An 18,563-nucleotide genomic window follows, 5' to 3' on the forward strand; every position below is an offset into this window, starting at 1 on the left:
GCAGTGCTACAATACTACAATGTTTTGCACTGGAGTTTTTTTAGGAATGCTTTCTAATCATTATTTCATGCTCTGGGACATTTGGGAGCATTTTTAAACCCCAGTTCCTAGAAGAAAAAAGCCACACTGGCTTTTTCAAGAATATTGCAGAAATAAGCAAATAAGACTGTTTATTTTCAGTATATATGCATCATTAAGAAAAAAAATGAATCTTAAGTGCAGTATTCAGGTTTTAAATCTGGAACTAGATTGTACACATTGACATTGGCATTAGGATAGGGGAAAGTATTTTTAGTACAGACAACACAGCAGCCATGGAGCCGATTTCCAAACGCCAGTGCTCATGGGCTTAGCATATATTCCCCCTCCTCTCTGTAGGTGACTGCACCCAAGGTAGCTGCATACCTTGGCTATTTCTTTGGTTGTCACAATATATTGAGTGGATTTATGTCACAGGTGCCAGGTTCTGTTTCAATAACTCAGTTGTACTATCTCTCTCACCAGAAGGCAGTCAATGCCTTCTGGAAGAGAAGTGGAAGAAAACAGTTCTTCCTCTCTGCAGAAAAGTGAAATGGTTCTGGATAGAACCTTCCTTCCCAGGACATGTGATTTCCATGAAAACTTAACCAGACTTTAGGTCTTCCATGCAATTAAGAATGATTCCTAATAACAAAAATCAGCTTCTCATTTTTATTCACAAAAGGTTACCATAGATTGAAACAGAAAAAAACCAATCCTAATAAGTGAAAAGATTTTACGTGAAAGAGCTTTCAATTACTGCAAAAAGGTGGATATTATTCACACATATTCAAATGTAATATAGTAAATATTTTCCCCCTTTGAAAATACTCCATAAATATTATTTTTCTTATTAATAAACTCAGATAATACATTAAATACCAGGCTCATTTGTTAAAGTAGGCATTAGTTCTGAAAAATTTTTCTGTACTCAAAAGAAGATACGTTTGAAATTCTGGGCCTTCCAGTGTATAGGTCTCATTCAAATTAGCAGAAGAGCATTCTCTTGATCTACCTCTCCAGCACAGTGCCCCATGGTTGGATAAATAATTAGAACTTCCAGAGGTAAACAAGGGAATGTGGAAGCATTAAAATCAGATTTTCTGTCTTAATTACTCTTAAACGGAGACTATTAGAGGAAATTCCAAACAGAAAATAACAAAAGCTGATTTTTTATCATATTGCTGCCATGACTTGCACCTGTTTTAAAATGGATGGTCTTGTGATAAAGACATTGACCAAGTGTTCAGAATCCCTGTGCTTCATTTTTTTTCAGCCACAGCTTCCCTTTCCCTCATGTTTAAAAGTGGGAGCACATTATCTTCTCACACTGCAGGGATGGTTGATGCTAGACATGAAGAACAATAGGTTTCTTGATTGCCTAGCGATGACAATGCATTTTCTATGCAGGGTTGGGCAATCTTCCTATCTATAACCATGAATGGCTTAATTTCTTTCCATTTAATGAATAATACTGATTTAAAGTCTATTTCAAGCTCAGATACCAGTCTTTGGTGGAGACATCAAGTAAGCTGATCCAATAAAGTAATTTATCATTGCTGACCATTTTAATATTGTTGATTAAACCAAGAAAACTATAAAGTCTTCAAACAAAAGCAATTAATTAGATCCTATGGACTGATTTGGAACTATATAAATAATAATAATTTCAGTCCCCTCCAGGTACAACTGAGTGTGCTTCCTTCTTAAATACATAGGAGCTTTATACTGACGTGTTAATGAAAAATCTGAAAGAAAAGTGACTTTTTATTTCCGTCTTTCTTTTAATGACTTAAAAAGAAGAATTTCAAAGAATGGAAAAAAAAAAAAGAATGAGGTCTCTTGCCATTTTACTGCTTGTGTATGCTCTGTTTCACTGAAAATTATGAAAATCTTAACCTGAGCATTTAAAAATGTTCTAGCTTTCTTCCTGCTCCTTTACAAATATTGGAACTTTTCTCTTTAAATGGAGAACTGCTGTTCTCTAGAACAGTGAATGCCAGTATCTTTGAACTTAATCTCACTTGAGAAAGCAAGTGATCTTCCAAGTGTCACTGGTTTCAGCTTGAGACACTGTTGCCATTTCTTCAGGCTGAGCTACTGCATACAGTAAAACCCATTGGATTACATCCACAACAAGTTGGGTGGTCCTTCAATTCTGACTGCAAAATTCTAGACACTACAGCCGAATCTTTATAAATCAGGACAGACTAATTTGCTTGGGATTCATGCTCCAGCTCTGAAGTACTCCAGTTTCACCACCAAGAAATGTCTTAACAAGGTCTTACTACTAGAGGTTGTTGCTACTTACAAGAAGGCAGCAGAGCAACTCCAGGAAGAAAACTAGACTGAATGATCAATCAGAGGAGTATCTGAGAAAAATCTGCCTTCCATGAAACTGAAAACATTGTTTCATTTTCTTCACATATATAAAAAAGCCTTGGTCAAAAAATATCCACTGCAGCTGCTGACAGGGTCTGCAGCTCGCCATCCTCTCCCTTCTTTTTTCTGTCAATGTTATTTAAAGAGAGAAAGTCAGCTTACAAAGCGAGTGTCAAAACTATATCTGCTAGAAGTTACCAAATGACTATGTAATCTCAATGACTAAAACCAATCTGTAAATTATAATATACCTTGTTACAGCTGTTCTTGAGATTTGAAGTGTGATTTGCAATGCAGCCCTCCAGCTTCCATAGACTGGTGCATTTAGCAGTGCTGGAAAGAGTCCACGAATGTCAACAAGTGTCTGAAAAGAAATTCACAGAATCAAAGAATATGCCAAATTGAAAGGGACCCACAAGGATTGAGTCCAACCCTTAGCCCTGCAAAGAACCATCCCTAAGAGTCACATCATGTGCCTGAGAGTATCATCTAAATGCTTCTTGAACTCTGTCAGGCTTGATGCTGTGACCACTTCCCTGGAGAGCCTGTTTCAGCCCTCAGCCACCCTCTGGGTGAAGAACCTCTTTCTAATATCCAACCTAAACATCTTCTGGTGCAACTGTGGGCTGTGTCCCTTGGGTTCTGTCACTGGTCACCATAGAGGAGAGATCAGTGCATGGCACTCCTCTTCCCCTCACAAGGAAGTTGTAGACTGTGATGATTTACTTGCTTCTATAGAAGCAACACCAAACATATTCACATTTAGCTCCAAAAATACCAAGAAGAACAGGTAATGATCAACAACAATTGACAGGGGAAAAGGTTGTGAAAGATCTATCAAACTCATCTGCACAAGAGCTAGACTGAGATTTGGAGAAGGCCATAAACATGGCCTGTACCAGAACGGAATTGCAACAACATAGCAGCTGATCTTTTTACCAAGCAGAGGAAATTCTTCTACCTTTGATGTGCTGCATGAACCCATTATAGACATATGCACACGAGCAGTAAAAAGCAAAGTAGAATATTATTTTTCTAACATGCAGTTTTATAATGAAATATATACTGTTCATTCCCTTCCAAAGTCTGTGAGAAATAAAGCCTGTCAATGAAATTAAACAGTAACAGATCTGAAGCTGGTAAAGGAAAATTTGTGCTGTGTATAGTATATCTCCAGAGTTCTCAATAGGTGGAGAAGTGGGATTAAATATCAGATATATTTATATGAATAACAATAATATTTGCTGTTTTATTAGTGTAAAATAGGCCACGCAGGCACAAAGGCAGAACCCACCCATTAACTGCTGGGGCTAAGAATGATGCTTCCCTTCCAGGAGTGCTAATGTATGATTTTTAATGATAAATATTTGACACCTTCCTCTTGTGAATTTAGTACTTGCAGATTTCAAGAAGCAGTATAATGGATTAGAAGAACCTTTGTTTTCATCAGCTCCAGGTTTCTTTTTCTTCAAAGTCTGCCTTCCTGATCTACAAGGGTGGTCTTCTCCACAATGGAAACAATACTGTGCCAAGTTATTACATAGTTACATATTTTCTTCAATGGCTTTAGAGAGCAGATGTTCCCATACAAGCATTATAACTCTTCCTCTATGGAAGTTTGCAGCACAAGCCGAACCCTGAATCTCATCCAGCTATCACTCAACTCCATAGCAAAACTCCCACTGAGCTGACCAGGATGAAGGTTTGGCCACTGATTGTGATGGTCTGTTCAGCTCCTGCCCCAATTGTCTCCTCCTAGCAAGGAGCAGACACAGATGTTAGCATTCATGATGCTAATATTTGGGCTGCCTGATGTGCGAAATCACAGGTATAATAACTTGGGTAGATTTTTTTCCTTCCTTTCTTGAAGAAATTATGGCAGATGCATTTCTCTTCTAATGGACAAATCCTTAAATGCGGTGAGTTCAGCTTAACTTTTCAGAAGTCAGTGATTTATCCAAAGTTTATCCAAAATACCTATGTCTTAAAAGTTGTGAAAAAGTCTCATGAGAACTTAATTTCAGGGGGATTTCAGAATTTCAGTATTTCCTGGTTTTATGGCTATCTCAGAAATAGTAAGATACATAGAACATATCAAAAGCATTTTAAAGGGGAAGAAATTTATCACTGACCTTTAGTAGATGGGAGCCTGATGCCCAGGGAAATGAAAAAAATTTTGCCTAGTATCACCTGTGATTGGCAGAATTCCTACCTGCTCTACTCAGTTTCCCCTTGTGAGAAAAAACAGCCCCTCCTCAGGGATGTCAGGCCTTCTTCTTCCATATCCATATTTCTCTGGGAACCAGAAGTGCAGAGGCCGCAAAATGTTTAAATACGTATTTTTCCCAGATTATGCAAATACTCTTAAATATCTTCCAAAGACTTAAAAAAAGTAGTTAGAACAACTGACATAGTTGTTAGTTTAGAGGATGCCACTGTTATAGTGAACTTGCTCATTCACAGCTTTTTTTTTTTTTGTCCTTCCCTCCCTGTTTTTCTGAGAGACCCTGTACTAGTACTGAAGTGCTGCTGTTATATTTCCACACATTTCCAGTCATTTTATGTCCCTGTGTTTATTTCTGTGGCATTTTGTTTGGTTGGCATCAAGAGATTTTTTTTCCCTTAGAATCATAACTAAGTGTTCATGCTCATAACTCTCTTGCAGATCCATACCAGGGTTTTAAAAAAACTGTTGAGAAACTGAATAACAGGTTCTTGATCACTCTATTATGTGAATAATGTCAATCATTGATGATCTTGCACCTCTTTACAGGAATGAACATTTGTTTTTGTTTAATGGATTCATAAATAATTGTACATGGCTTTATTGTATAATGTTCCAAGTACTCACTTAGGAACCAAAAGCCAAGGAAACCAAGTAGCTGGGATATTTGTAAGGCCAAGAAAGGTTAGAACTTGTGTCCATACCTCAAAATTTGCATTTTGACATGCCAGGCATCCTTACTTTTCCTAATCACATTCAAATTCCCCTCCCTGCTAGTAGTTTATATTTATAGGAAAGATCTCTCATGCTAATAATTTTTTCTTGTATTTTATTCTGTTTGGTTCATTACGACTCACTCGTTCCTGAAAATCTCCAGCAGGAAGGCGATCCCCACTCACACCAGTGAATCCCAGTGACTCAGATGGGACCCTCAGAAGCAGCAATTACAGAATGAGATATATTTGTTCAAACACATTGGTCAAGACACAGTACAGAGAAGCAGGACCAAAATTTCTCAGTAACAATGCTATAAATAAAATTTGTGATAGTTTGCCAGATAAAGACTTCATGGGGAATGATGTCTTGTCAGAGATACTGAGAAACCTGCTGTTTACAACCTTAGAAGACTGGTGATTTGTAACAAAGCAACAGACTTAGTGGTTTGCTTGAAATGAACTGGCTTACAGCAAGGCAAGAGGCTTAACTGAGGGCTTTGGAGAATGGTATACTTTCTTTAACAAAACATTTTTACTATAAAAAAGGTAAAGAGATTTTGGTTTATAAAACCTTTTTACAGTTTATTTCCTATTATTAATTTCTTAATATATATATATATAAAAATGAGGATCTGACTAAATGAATCAGGACGTTAATTGATAAAGTTCCGTCCGTGTAAACAAATAAATAATTATTTACAATCTTTGGCAAAAACAAAAGGAAATTTCATCACTCTCACTCTCTTACACACTCGCAAGGAAAAAAAAAAAAGAAATAAAAAAAGAATCATAAATAATTTACATAGAATAGGAAAATTATGATACAGTCCAAATATTAACATCTTCATCCCCACACTGATGTCTCTCTCTGACAAAACAAAAAACCCTACACAGCTATTACTTATTACATTTAATGAAGTTACCCTACCTTCTGCTTGGAACTTGGGGATGTCTCTTGAAACACCAAAAGAAACTGAAATATTTAAAAACCTCATGAAGAAGATTGGGGGAAAAAAAGCCCAACTCAACCAAAACCAAAAAGAAAATTAAAAAAAAAATTGATAATATGAATACTACAAAATGTGCAATAAAGCCAGCAACTGTTGATTCCTTTCTAATGAATGTAGCAACAAAACCTATTTCAAGGGAGAAAAAGTTGATTCAACATTTAGCTCACTGTGCCCTAGAAGAAGGCAGAGGTACTGTATTCTTCCGTTACTTAACCCATCTATGAATAAAATTACACCAGCGTGTGTTCCTTTTGTGAACAAAGCTCATACAACTAAAACAAAACAAAAATGTTAAGCATGTCTATACTATTGTATATCTGAGTAACTGTTGTATCTGTTTAGAATAAACACTGGTATCCCTTCAGCATTATTTAAGAAGTTCTATATACAGCAGACATAGGTAACAATACAAAATATTAAAATTAGGGTAACTGGATATATATTAAGGTTCCATTTGTAAATTCCTTATTATTCATTTAACTTTAAAGTATACATGACTATAAACCATGAAACTATACTTAAGTGTAGGCTATGCTTTGACAATATCTACATATTGTGATATGCTTTCAAAAATATCTTTAAAATATCATTATTTGTGAATGTATTATTGATTCATTATATGACATGCTTTAAAATAAATTATCAGAGAAGGTAGCTCCGTGTGATAATCATAATAAATACTAACAAAATATTTATAAATGGAACCTTAAATTCATATGTTACCAAATTAAGTAATAGTGGCGTTGCCACCTTTTCAAAAACCCACATCAGGATTCAGGATGTCAAAGTGCTTTTTGCAGCAGAGGTGGAAAAGTGGTTTGGGTTCATTTTGCTCCACATAGTCATGGTATGTTCTTTATTACAAGGCAATGCAGAATATGATGAAAACAGAGAAACTGGAAGTAATTTTTTGAAAGTCAGACAATAGTGATAGCTTTGGATGTTTAAATGAATCGCTCTTCCTTTTCACATGAGAGTTCCTAGTTCAATACCATTTGGCCTGAATTAAGCCTCTGCTAAAGAATGCTCTGAGTTACAAATTTGACAATTCTACCAACTGCAATTTTAATGGATGTTACTAAGAGCATCCTCATCAGCTAAACCCTTTTTTGAATCAAGAAATGTTTAAAATGGATCTTTACTTTAGTATCCAAAGCAATTTTCACTGTTGGTGGGGCCCTCCATTACTTTGCTAAAATTAGACCCAGAGGCTTTGTGTTACTGAAGTCCAGTCCAGACCAGAGCAAGGAAGTTTCAACCATACACCCAAAAAATTTGAACACATTTTTCCTCACTTAAATACAATGACTGATAATCATCACTCCCCCCTTCTTATTCTCCATATACATAAATACATTAAGTAATTACATTTTTATATGTAAACGTCATTCTTTAAAAAAGACACATAAACAAACAAACAAGTTTTGCTAAGTTTTCACTCTACAAAAGTGTTCTAATGTATCAATCTGCTTTTGCTTCAGTGGTGGGTTGGACGTTCACGTTTAGGTTTCATTAGTCCTGGCTGTGAGAAGGCACTTGGGTGGAGGGATGGCTGAAGCTTTCCTGGCAGCAGGGAGGTACCTGGTGAGTGGAGCATGAGGACAGAGGGCAGAAGGTACACAAAATAGAAACTGGGAGTACGAGGATGTACTGAGGTGTCTAGGTTGCATAGCATCTACAGTACTTTGCTGGTAATGCAGCAACCATTGCTCAAGCATCTGAAAGAAATGGGGAAAAAAAAAGATATTATTTGGGGTTGGGTTTTTTTTTGGTTTGGAAGTCAATCACACAAGAACAGAGCTCCACCATAGTAAGCTACAGAAATGCAGCACAGCACTTTCTGTTCTGAATTTTCCTACAAATGGGAGGATATTTATTTAAAAATGCATACATGCCTATATATATAGAAAGAGACACACACATACATGTATGTGCAGCTATATATCTAAATGTATATAAAAATAATATATAAGAAAATCTGGGATAGCATTTTTTGAATTTCAGAACATTTCAGATGAGGCACTAGAGACAGACACGCTCATTAAAGATATCTGCTTTCTCCTTTATGCCTCTTGAAAGAGGGGTGATGCAGAAGAAGCTCTCTGCCTGCAGAACACACTGAAATAGCCTACAGAAGAGAGTGGATATGCAGAGAGAATTCTAAGCACCTTTCTCTCTCAAGAGATTTCTACCTCATTTTTTCCAGGTGGATACTGTTAAACATCTGGATTTTACTATTCAAATGCAGTGTGTGTGTTACCCGGGTTCGATTCCCGGTCGGGGCCCCTCCCCGGGCAGATGGAGCTCGTTAGCCCGTAAGGCAATCCATCTACGTCCTGAGGACCTCGCTGCCACCGTCCAAGCGTGCTTGGCCCCGGCAGATGAACCTCAGGATTAAAGGGTGGGCTCAGTTCCGCGCACACTGTGTCTCACCTAAAAAATCCAATGCGCAGGCTGGAAGGTGTAAAGACCTTCCCCGGTTCTTCGTTCGCGAAGAGACTGGCCATTACCATTACCATTACTATTCAAATTGAGTTTACTATAAGGGCAAGGGGCATTCATGCCATTTCAATGAATCAAGGTTTACACATTGCTGTGATGTTACAGATTGCTTTCAGTAACTGGAGGATACTTTTCATTCCCACACTTTGCATTTGCTCCTCAAGTTATTAAAGGCTTCAGCATTTTCCAGACATATTCTGTAACTAACCTCTGCATTCATACTTGAGGTCAGAGAAATAGACCATCTCTTGAGAGAAGACAAAAAGACCTAATCGTCCACCAGCAAAAGTTGTGTCATAGATCGGTCCAGAATCCACCATGACTTGTTTCCCTTCATACACTAAAACTCTGTAAAGAAGAACATAATTTAAATTAGACAAGGAGGATAATGCAGCGTCCAGTGTAAGAACTGGTAACACTTCCTAAGAACTGAAACAGAATTTATTTTAACAAGGCACCAGAAAACCCAACTTCATTGCAGAGATCACTTCTTATCTCTCTCTCACACCCACGTGGCTGGCAGCCATAACACATTTATCAGGAAGACTGGGGCTGTTCAATAAGTAATTTTATGCCCACCATCTGCAAAATATTTCCCAGTTCTTTATTTAGAACAGTCACGTCTCCTGGAATGAACTATATCATGTACTAGAATTCACTGATAAGCCCCTGTCCCTGTGAACTCAGACGTTAGCACACGGCCTTGTCACATCACTGAACAAAGCTGTCATTACAGCTGTGTGAATGCGTGATTTATTTATCTTTAGTGCAAGGGCCAACATCAGAAATTGGAAGAACCATTCCTTCAGAGTTAAACAAAACATTAATTGGAGACATGCTGAATCTCAATTTCAGACATTTTAAGAGCTTAATAAAAGCTGGAAGGATTTGGACACAAATAGCTAGACTAATAATAAATTGGAGAAGGAGAACTTGATTTTTTTTATTATTTTTTAAAAATTTTTTATTTTAGCATTTCAGGCATCCTCCCTAGAGACAAAAGACCTCTCAAGACATCTCTTCACTTCCTTCTCTATTAGAGAGACTGCCTTGAACTTGGATCCTCCACTTCTCATGGGAGACCTTGAAACCGTAAAGGTTTTTAGGCTCTCAGCCTCTTGGGCCAAATGAGAAATTACTCTGTAGTTTGTTAATTAGAGCAGTCTCTGGAGGGAAGGATTATGGTCCTGCTTCAATTGACAGTACATTAGTTATACACAGCAAAATGCCTTCACATGAGGATGAAAACCCTTGAGCAGCTTCTTATAACTCAGGGGTTAGGGACAGATTTCTGATTAGGCAGAAATGTATTTCCAGCACTTGCTCTGTCTTGAAGTATTTTATTTCCTGAAAGGTGCACAAAGACAAGTATGAAACTGCTTCCTGAAATCAGTATTTAAAGGACAGTAAAAAGAACAGTAAAATGAATGACAGCTTTTCACGTTCATGTAAGCCTATTTAATATACTTCTCAAAATATCAAGAACCCAAAGAGTTTAATGGAAAGAGTTTAATATTCATCCCACCAAAAAAATTACATAGCTCTAATCATGTTCATATGAAATTGATATTTCTGTACAAATAAAATTGTTTCATGACCACATTAGGAAATAATTCATTTATTTTCTATAAAAACACCCTGAAGAATAAAGGAATTTAATGCTCTGGACCACAGAATTTGTCATGCTAGATTAATCTAATGAGATACCACCTGAATCATGCTTTGTCTGACACTACATAAATTCTGCAAGGGAAGATACAGGTAACAGTAACATGAATGAAAAATCCAGTTTCCTTTTGACCTGTATCAATCAATGCTTTGCACTGCAATAATTTGATGCATAAAGAAACTCTTTCCAGTAAACAGGTAGCAGTCTATCCAAATCTGTCTTTCACAGACAAATGAAAATCCCCTGCTCATAAGCACAGAAGGGACCTTTAGAAGCAAGGTCTGACTCTGGCCCATGAAAAATGTTCTTTACAATTCCAGTAGTCAGTAGAAGATAAAATTGACATGAACAGTTAATGCTTAATCTTTGGAACATCAGATAAACAGATGGGCTCTAAGGAAAGTCATATGCCATAGCTCCTTGCTGTGTGCATTACAGATGTGCTCATGGACACTTCTGCAGTGTCTTGTATAAGACACTACAGGAGACAGGATGCTGAAGTAGACAGGCTGTTGGCCTTCTTCCCTGTGGCGATGCTGATGTTTCTAATTAATTTCATTCACTGAAATTCCAGAGGCTGGAGAGCAATCTCATGTGCTAATCTTGCTTTGAGTTTTGCTCGGGAATTTTTGGTATCTTTACAGAAAAGCTATTGAGAAAGCTTTTTAATTTAAGAGTATTTATCTGACGTAAATATTGAACAATCCAGACTAAATTAAATATATCTGAAAAGTAAAATAACTTATTCTGAAGATAACAAAATGTCCCCCAAACTCTCACAAGTATCATAATTATCAGAACTAACAAAGAAACTGATAACATAGCTTTTATATCAACAGAGACAAAAGTTTTGCTACTAGAAAATAAAGAGGTGCAGAAATATTTCTTACTTTATTAATCCTGTTTTAGGCCTATGAATCAAATGCCACCTGTAAGCCGTATAATCTTTCCAGCCAATGTTCTTGGGATCATGCCACAAAGTACGCACCTAAAGTAGGAATAAAAATGCCTTATTAGAAACAGACTGTGTTCCAGTAACTGTACACACCCACTATAGTAACCATACATGAAGCCAAAGCTTATTTTCTGCAGAGCGTGAAATTGAAAATAGAGTTTAACATTTGATGGTATGATCAGAAGACTTCTTTTATAGAGTGAGAGGAATGGAAAGTTCTGTCTTAAACTGCTGGTCAGTTACTCATCTGCAGTTCCACAGCTAAGAGTCACTGAAGACCACTAAATCATTGAACATGACTTCCCTTTATGAAGTCCTTCAGGTTTGCAAATACACACCCATGCTGACAGACTTGATTCTATTTTTTCTATCTGTACAAGCGTCTTTAGTGAGGGAGAGGGACTGCAGCTTGCACAGATGTTACTGCCTGCGACTCACACTCAGTCATGGTCCACAATCACTTCCTATCCATATGTGAATCCCCACTAATTTAATTTCCAAACGACATGAGTTTCTTCCATGGTTAGATGCTATTTGGAACAGCAGCAGTTTTTTTCTTTTTCTTTGCCTTTTCTCTTTTTCTGTCACTGGTTACTGTACTCTAAGCCACATATAATTCAAACAGGCTGGAACACCAAAGAAGCAAGGGCCAATACAGAAGTAACAAAGGATTTGTGGATAACTGAGACCTCTCACTCCTTTCCTTTTGATCACTTCATCTTCCTTTTGCACATGTAGTATACTTTGTTTTTACTGACACTACTAATATGGGAATTGAAGAAAAGCTGATAAATATCTCCAAAAATGGGGTGTGAAACGAAATTCTTTTGGAGACAACGCCCTTATTTTTAAAATTTTAGTCATGCACTGTTGGCCTGAGGTATTAAATCTCTCACCTGTCCAGGGGTGTTTCCTGTGTGCCAGAGAGCATTTCGTAAGTGTTCACCAGTACCAGTTGTTGAATTCACTACTTTGAGTGACACACCAGAATAGCCATAAGCCCTGGTGGGTTTGTCCTCCCAGTAGGTCTGAGTGACCTGCTTCCACATCAGAACATAAAATCGACTGCTGGACTGGTAACCAAACACAAAGCCAGCATAGTCATCATCACGGTCTGTGTTAACATAGAATGTCCCACTGAAGTCAACAGAGCTGAACTCATCATAGCCTGGGAGAGTAGAAAAGAGACAAACCACAAAGTTACAATGCTGGATCCAGTTGTCCACACCCAAGAGTCCCAGCTACATCCTGAACTTTGGCAGGAGTTGTAAACAGCCTTTCTCAGTTTCCCTACCTATCTATAGAAGACAAGGTAATTACACTTGCTTACTATCATAGGGAGACTTCTGGAGAGAAAAACTTTTTTCAGCTGTGTATTTTATGAATGTTACAGTCAGTGATGAGAGGAAAGAACAAACGCAAACAGCATTGAGCTGATTTTACTTTGGGCACATACACTGTACTTGCACTTAGACCAAAGTTTGCAACACCAAAAAATTGCATTTATCTACTTTTTTTTTTTTCCCTTTCACAGGATCACTGGTTACTTTTCCAAAGATGATGACTGACATCTGATACTCACCTACAGCTATTCCAGGATCAGAGTTGGCAGTCTGCACCAGTTCTTTGCCTTGGTGGCGAATAACCCAGTTGGGATCAATCTGAGCTGTTCCCTTGGGGTCCAGAGGGACCATCTGGAACTTTCTGAAATCAGTTTCACTGATGGCATTGTTTTCAGGGCATACATCATAAATATCTGGAACATTGTCATTGTCAAAGTCATCTTTGCAAATATCACCTCTGCCATCACCTGTAAGCAATGTGAATAAAGAAATACAAGTTTTAGCAGTTTATCCAGCCCTTATCTGTACACCACTTTGGAATTAGGGTGGGAAAAGTTGGAAATTTGCTATGTCAGTGTAGTTCACTAATGCTTGCATTACATTTTCAGTTTGATTTGTCCCAGATGTGGCTACAAAACCACATTTTAATACATGCTGTGCAAATTAATTCAAACAATAGCATTAAAATCTTTATCTTCCCACACATTACTACATCTTTATATATTGCTGATCATATTAAATTTTTTTCAGAATCCTTTATCACTGTCTCAAGATTCTTTCTGCAACAAACCTTCTAAGATGCTTTGGATTGCCAATGTCACCTTTATTTCAAAAGAAAGTGGGGAGAATGTTGCAATAAAATATGCATACATGCTTAGTTGCTCTTTCACTCGAAGGTAAAACAATTTGACTTATAAAAAATGTAATGCTACAGAAAATTGTATGAGAAAAGAACACAGCACTATATCCAGCAGGAATAACTTTGAAGGAATGAAAAAATTAAGTTTTGTTCCATGAATTGCAACAAGTTTTTTAGAGAACCAAAAAATACATCCATACAGCTATTCTACAGTTGTGCTTCTGCTCAACACTTTTACTACAATCAATATTTATAAAAACCTACAAATTATTTCCTTTCTTAATTTACCCATACTATTGGGATGGAAACCAGGAGATGTGACTTGCCTCAAACAGCAGGCAGTGAAAGGAGGCATCTATAAAAAAAATCTCAATGCCACTGCCACTGTTATTTCAAGGCATACAATAGTACAAAGACTTGAAAAAAAAGGCAGAAAAACTTGGCTAGACAAGGATGGAAACAAATTCACAAATGACTCCAACTTTTACAACAGAAACTACTAAATATTGCACTGAGTATTAAGGTAAAACTGGTAGTGCCAGCTAATTTTGTTTCTATCCTCATGTAGCTGAGCATTTATTATTGCTCTAAGAACATGGGCATTAACACAATGGGAAACAGCGATGATCCAGCTCATTCCATATTGGCCTACTACTAGATGTTTCACAGAAAAATGGAAAGCTCCATTACTGTGACTAACAAACACAGCATTACCCAAGTATGGAGCTTTCAGAGAGAAAGCAGAATGAGTTTTAAGCAAGAGCCAACATGAAAAGAGCAGCTAGAGACAGCTGAAGCATCTAATATCTCAAAGACTTTCTGCAGTTCCGGTACGTGATAAAATGGTCCCACTTTCCACCCTGGATATCTGCCATGGAGAACTCCAAATCCTGACCAGCTGTGTGCTCCTCCACCTGTTTGTCTTAGCACTTATTGGAGAAAAGGGAACAAATTTCCTATTTTGTTTCCTTTGCCAAATTACACAGATAATTCACAGTAGAATCTATTCACTGAAAGTCCAGCTGATGCTCATTTGGTAGTGAGCTGCTGCTGACAACATTGATTCCCTGTCAAGGAAAGTTAATAAAGTGTTTGTTTACCCAGCCACATCCAACAGCTCTCTCTCTATCGTCATATGCTGCAGTTCACATCTTCAAGAGTGTGGGAGCAATTTTTGGCTTTATTTACCCCTTTTCCAAGATTTGTTGGACCTGCCACTAATGACAGCAATGAGCTGGCTAAACCAATTAAATATATACTTTTTGTGAATCATTAATCCATAGACAAATGTAGTGTTCCTTACAAGATCCAGATGACAGATGACTATACCAAACTATCTCAGCTTGGGGTAACCCTTATTCTGAGTTTATGGCAAGTACAAAGATATTCTGGATATGTATTACAAGACAGAAACGTTAAATAATTTAAGAACTATTACTGACTGCCAATGAGAAAATACCTATTGCCAGCAGTTGTCTTACCAGGAAATCAGTCAGGGCTCAGTATGTTATCTTTCTAAATGTATGTAAAACCGTATTGTGCAGATACTAAATTCTGCTTTCACTTACAACAGTGTAACCATGGAAAGACTCCAGCAAGTTGTATGACTTGGAACAGAAATTGCTCACCTGTATTTATTGCAAGGGTCTTACTTGTAAACATATTTTGTAGTTTTCAAAGGATAATAACTGTTTTCTAAATTAAATTCATGTTAGTGAAACTGTTTCCTTATTTAAATAATGCCAAGCATAGAGAAGGACTGTTTGAGAGTAACCAACATTTTACCACAGAACTGGAGAAAAGAACAATTATGTATCCATTTTTTTAACTCAGACATGTCCATCCATCAAGCAACTTAAAGCAACCTATGAGGGAAATTTGAGAAAAGCTGCTCAGGAGTCTTTTTTACAAAAATAGATAAAAATTAACACTACTTTGTTATAGGTGTTCTTCTATAATTTGTGCATATTTGATCTCCTGTCTAAGACGATTCCTAATGCCCTAACCCCAGACCAAGCCAGCCAGTTCAGTTCCATTGAAGTCTGTGGTGTCTAAAATAGCAAAAGCAGCTCAGTTTGATCTGAAGTCTTTATCTTCACCAGACATTGATATTCCAAGATCAAAACTGGACACTAAGAATTAAATGAAATTCACATGATCTTGTTCTTACCATCTGAGTCCTCCTGCTCAGGGTTGTATCTGAGGCGACAGTTGTCCCTGTCATCTGGGACACCATCATTGTCATCATCAGGATCACAGGCATCACCTTTACCATCTTGATCATGGTCAGCCTGGTTAGCATTGGGAATGTAAGGGCAGTTATCCTGGTTGTTCTGGTGACCGTCTTCATCTATGTCCTCATTATTGTCACACTGGTCGCCAACAAGGTCATTGTCTGCATCAGTCTACCCCAAAAAAATTGTAAAGAGTAATTTTATTATTTTTATTAAACACAAAAGTACAGCCTCGTACTTAACTGCTCAATGCATCTCTTCAAGGACTTCTGTAGAGACAAATATTTCCACAATGACAACTGTGCTTAAAGCACGAACATAACTTCAAACTAGTAAGGCTACTTAATTCTTCTATCAGTGGACGAGATCTGGTCCTCAAATACTTCCAGGGCAGGGCTTTGAGAGTTTTCATTGCTGTCATTCTAGAGATGACAGGGTAGTGTCAGTATGGGCAGCACATTTTCTGATTGCTTCTGTGTATGCCATGTTACTTATCTACACATGGACCAAAACACTCAGGCATGACAAATGCAGCCCTGAAGCTCTACTCACTTCCCATAGCGGAAGAAAATAGTTCACCAAAGCATTGCAGATGGAATGAAGGCATCATCACTCTACTTCCTTTTCATCTGATACTAAGAGATCTCACAACCTGAGATGTGAAAGTGAGCAATATAGATCCACCTCTTCAGCTGTCCAGTCAACAGGGACTGGTAGCAATTTCTGTGCTCTTTTTTTTTTTTTGCCCTTTTTCTAAAGTTAGCATTAAGGAAACTGTTTTCATCATTTACCTGGTCTGGATTATGCATCAATGGGCAATTATCACACTGATCACCAACTCCATCACCATCTGTATCACTCTGGTCAGTGTTATAGACATAAGGACAATTATCTCGTTCATTGAAAATGTCTATGAGGGAAAAAAAAAACAACAAAAAATTGAAGATATTAGAATGATGTAGCATCCAACACAGACAGCCATAGACTGTAGGACTCATCAGTAAAGAAGTAAGGCTTTTAAGGGATCATAGGCTTTCTGATTGCTACAACATCATTACTACAACAAGAAACAGTTAGGACTAATATTAGAAAGAAAAATTATGGTATCAATTCCACTTTTATTGCTATGATAAAGTCTTTTATAAGTATTTTTCTACTGAATTTTGCCAGAGTAAGGGCTCATTATATCTTAAGAATCCACTCCTTTTTCACATAATGACAAATAAAGGGGTGGAGTATTTTTCTTTTTAAATAATTTGTTCTGGATTTTCTTCCCACACCCTAAGAAATGGCATAGAATGAACAGCTATATCAGGTTTCAATTTCTAAAGTTTTGTAGAGAAACAACTGTATTAATGTTGAGCTGCCCCAGCATTAAATAATTTAATTTTACCAGAACGTGTTCATCATTTATTGTATAGCATGCCAAATTTCAAAAGAAACTGCTCTTCCTCAGGCAACTTCATTATAAAACCAACAATCTCCTTCAGAATTATAATAAGATCAAAAGAAACAAACACACATGGGTATATCTGTCTGGAAAAGATACAAGGACCCTTTCCTATTTTATATCGTCCCTGCATATTTGTGTAACTTTTCAACCAATAACAATATGATTACATTTTATTCAAATGCAGAACTACCATGAGTGCCATTATGAACCTAATGATCGGAAGAAGAAAATGTTCAGAAGCTGAAGTCAGATAAGCATCCAAAAATTTAAAACATTACTGAAGGAAACTCAAAACTAGATTTCTTCAACTTTTAGTATTTCTGGATTCTTATACACATTAAATGCTGCAGGGATATGATTTTTGAGAGATATTTAAGTGGTTTTCCCCCTTTTTAATTCACATCAAATTGGAGTCTTATAGGTATGTACTGGTAGATGAAATAAACACCTTTAATAATATTTTAAGACATACAAAATGTGTATTTGGATTACTGTGAGCTTTTGCATACATTCATAGAAAAGCAGATTACTTTCCTATGGATATTGTCTTAACCACACCAATGTTCTGATGTTCTTTTCCCTCCCTCAAAGGAAAATCAAAAAAGCCAACAGAAGTGTTATATTAGACCCTGATTACTTTGGAACACAGATGAATGAAAGATTTTTTTTTTTTTTTTTAAGATTACACTGATAAAAGACTTGCTACGATGTATTTTTCAACAATATCCTTTATAGTCATTTAGGGACCATACGGGAAAATATACTACACAGGACAGATGAACCTCAGTCTTCTCTTTTTTCCCCTGTGTTTTTGAGTGGCTAGACACAATTTTATTCTATGTATAAAACCAGGTAGCCCATCTTACTGGACATAAAGCAAAGTGCACTTTTGGAACAGCACTCAGTTCTCAAAACTGAAATCATACCATCTCCGTCAATATCCACAGCACATGAGTCACCCTCCCCATTATTATCTGTGTCAATCTGAGCAGGGTTGTGCACATAGGGGCAATTATCACAGCGGTCACCAACTTCATCCTTGTCATAATCAAACTGACGAGGGTTGAAGAGAAGAGGGCAATTGTCCTAGTAAGAAGAAAGAAGATTCCACAATATAAATCACAACTCATGAGAGCATACTATGAAGTGGTAATTCCTCCTGTTCATCTTGGACAGAGGTCAAAAATCAAAACATTAA

General features: G+C 37.0%; 1 protein-coding gene across 2 annotated transcripts in view; it reads right to left on the reverse strand.

The window, feature by feature from the left end:
• Positions 1 to 5,563: 5,563 nt before the first annotated feature.
• THBS2 (thrombospondin 2) overlaps positions 5,564 to 18,563 on the reverse strand; it is a 33,539-nt gene continuing 20,539 nt past the window's right edge. For both annotated transcript variants that reach the window (XM_027903251.1, XM_027903252.1), the window contains exons 15-22: positions 18,292 to 18,451; positions 16,704 to 16,822; positions 15,849 to 16,083; positions 13,059 to 13,286; positions 12,373 to 12,644; positions 11,412 to 11,509; positions 9,061 to 9,200; positions 5,564 to 8,068 (exon numbers count right to left, since the gene is read on the reverse strand). In XM_027903251.1, the coding sequence (XP_027759052.1) occupies positions 8,061 to 8,068; positions 9,061 to 9,200; positions 11,412 to 11,509; positions 12,373 to 12,644; positions 13,059 to 13,286; positions 15,849 to 16,083; positions 16,704 to 16,822; positions 18,292 to 18,451 (1,260 nt within the window). In that variant the 3' untranslated portion in view covers positions 5,564 to 8,060. The remainder of the gene's footprint in view (positions 8,069 to 9,060; positions 9,201 to 11,411; positions 11,510 to 12,372; positions 12,645 to 13,058; positions 13,287 to 15,848; positions 16,084 to 16,703; positions 16,823 to 18,291; positions 18,452 to 18,563) is intronic.

Source organism: Empidonax traillii, unplaced genomic scaffold (genome assembly GCF_003031625.1).
Source record: "Empidonax traillii isolate 1590-97213 ecotype Southwest subspecies unplaced genomic scaffold, ASM303162v1 scaffold949:size228964, whole genome shotgun sequence".
Lineage (NCBI taxonomy): Eukaryota > Metazoa > Chordata > Aves > Passeriformes > Tyrannidae > Empidonax > Empidonax traillii.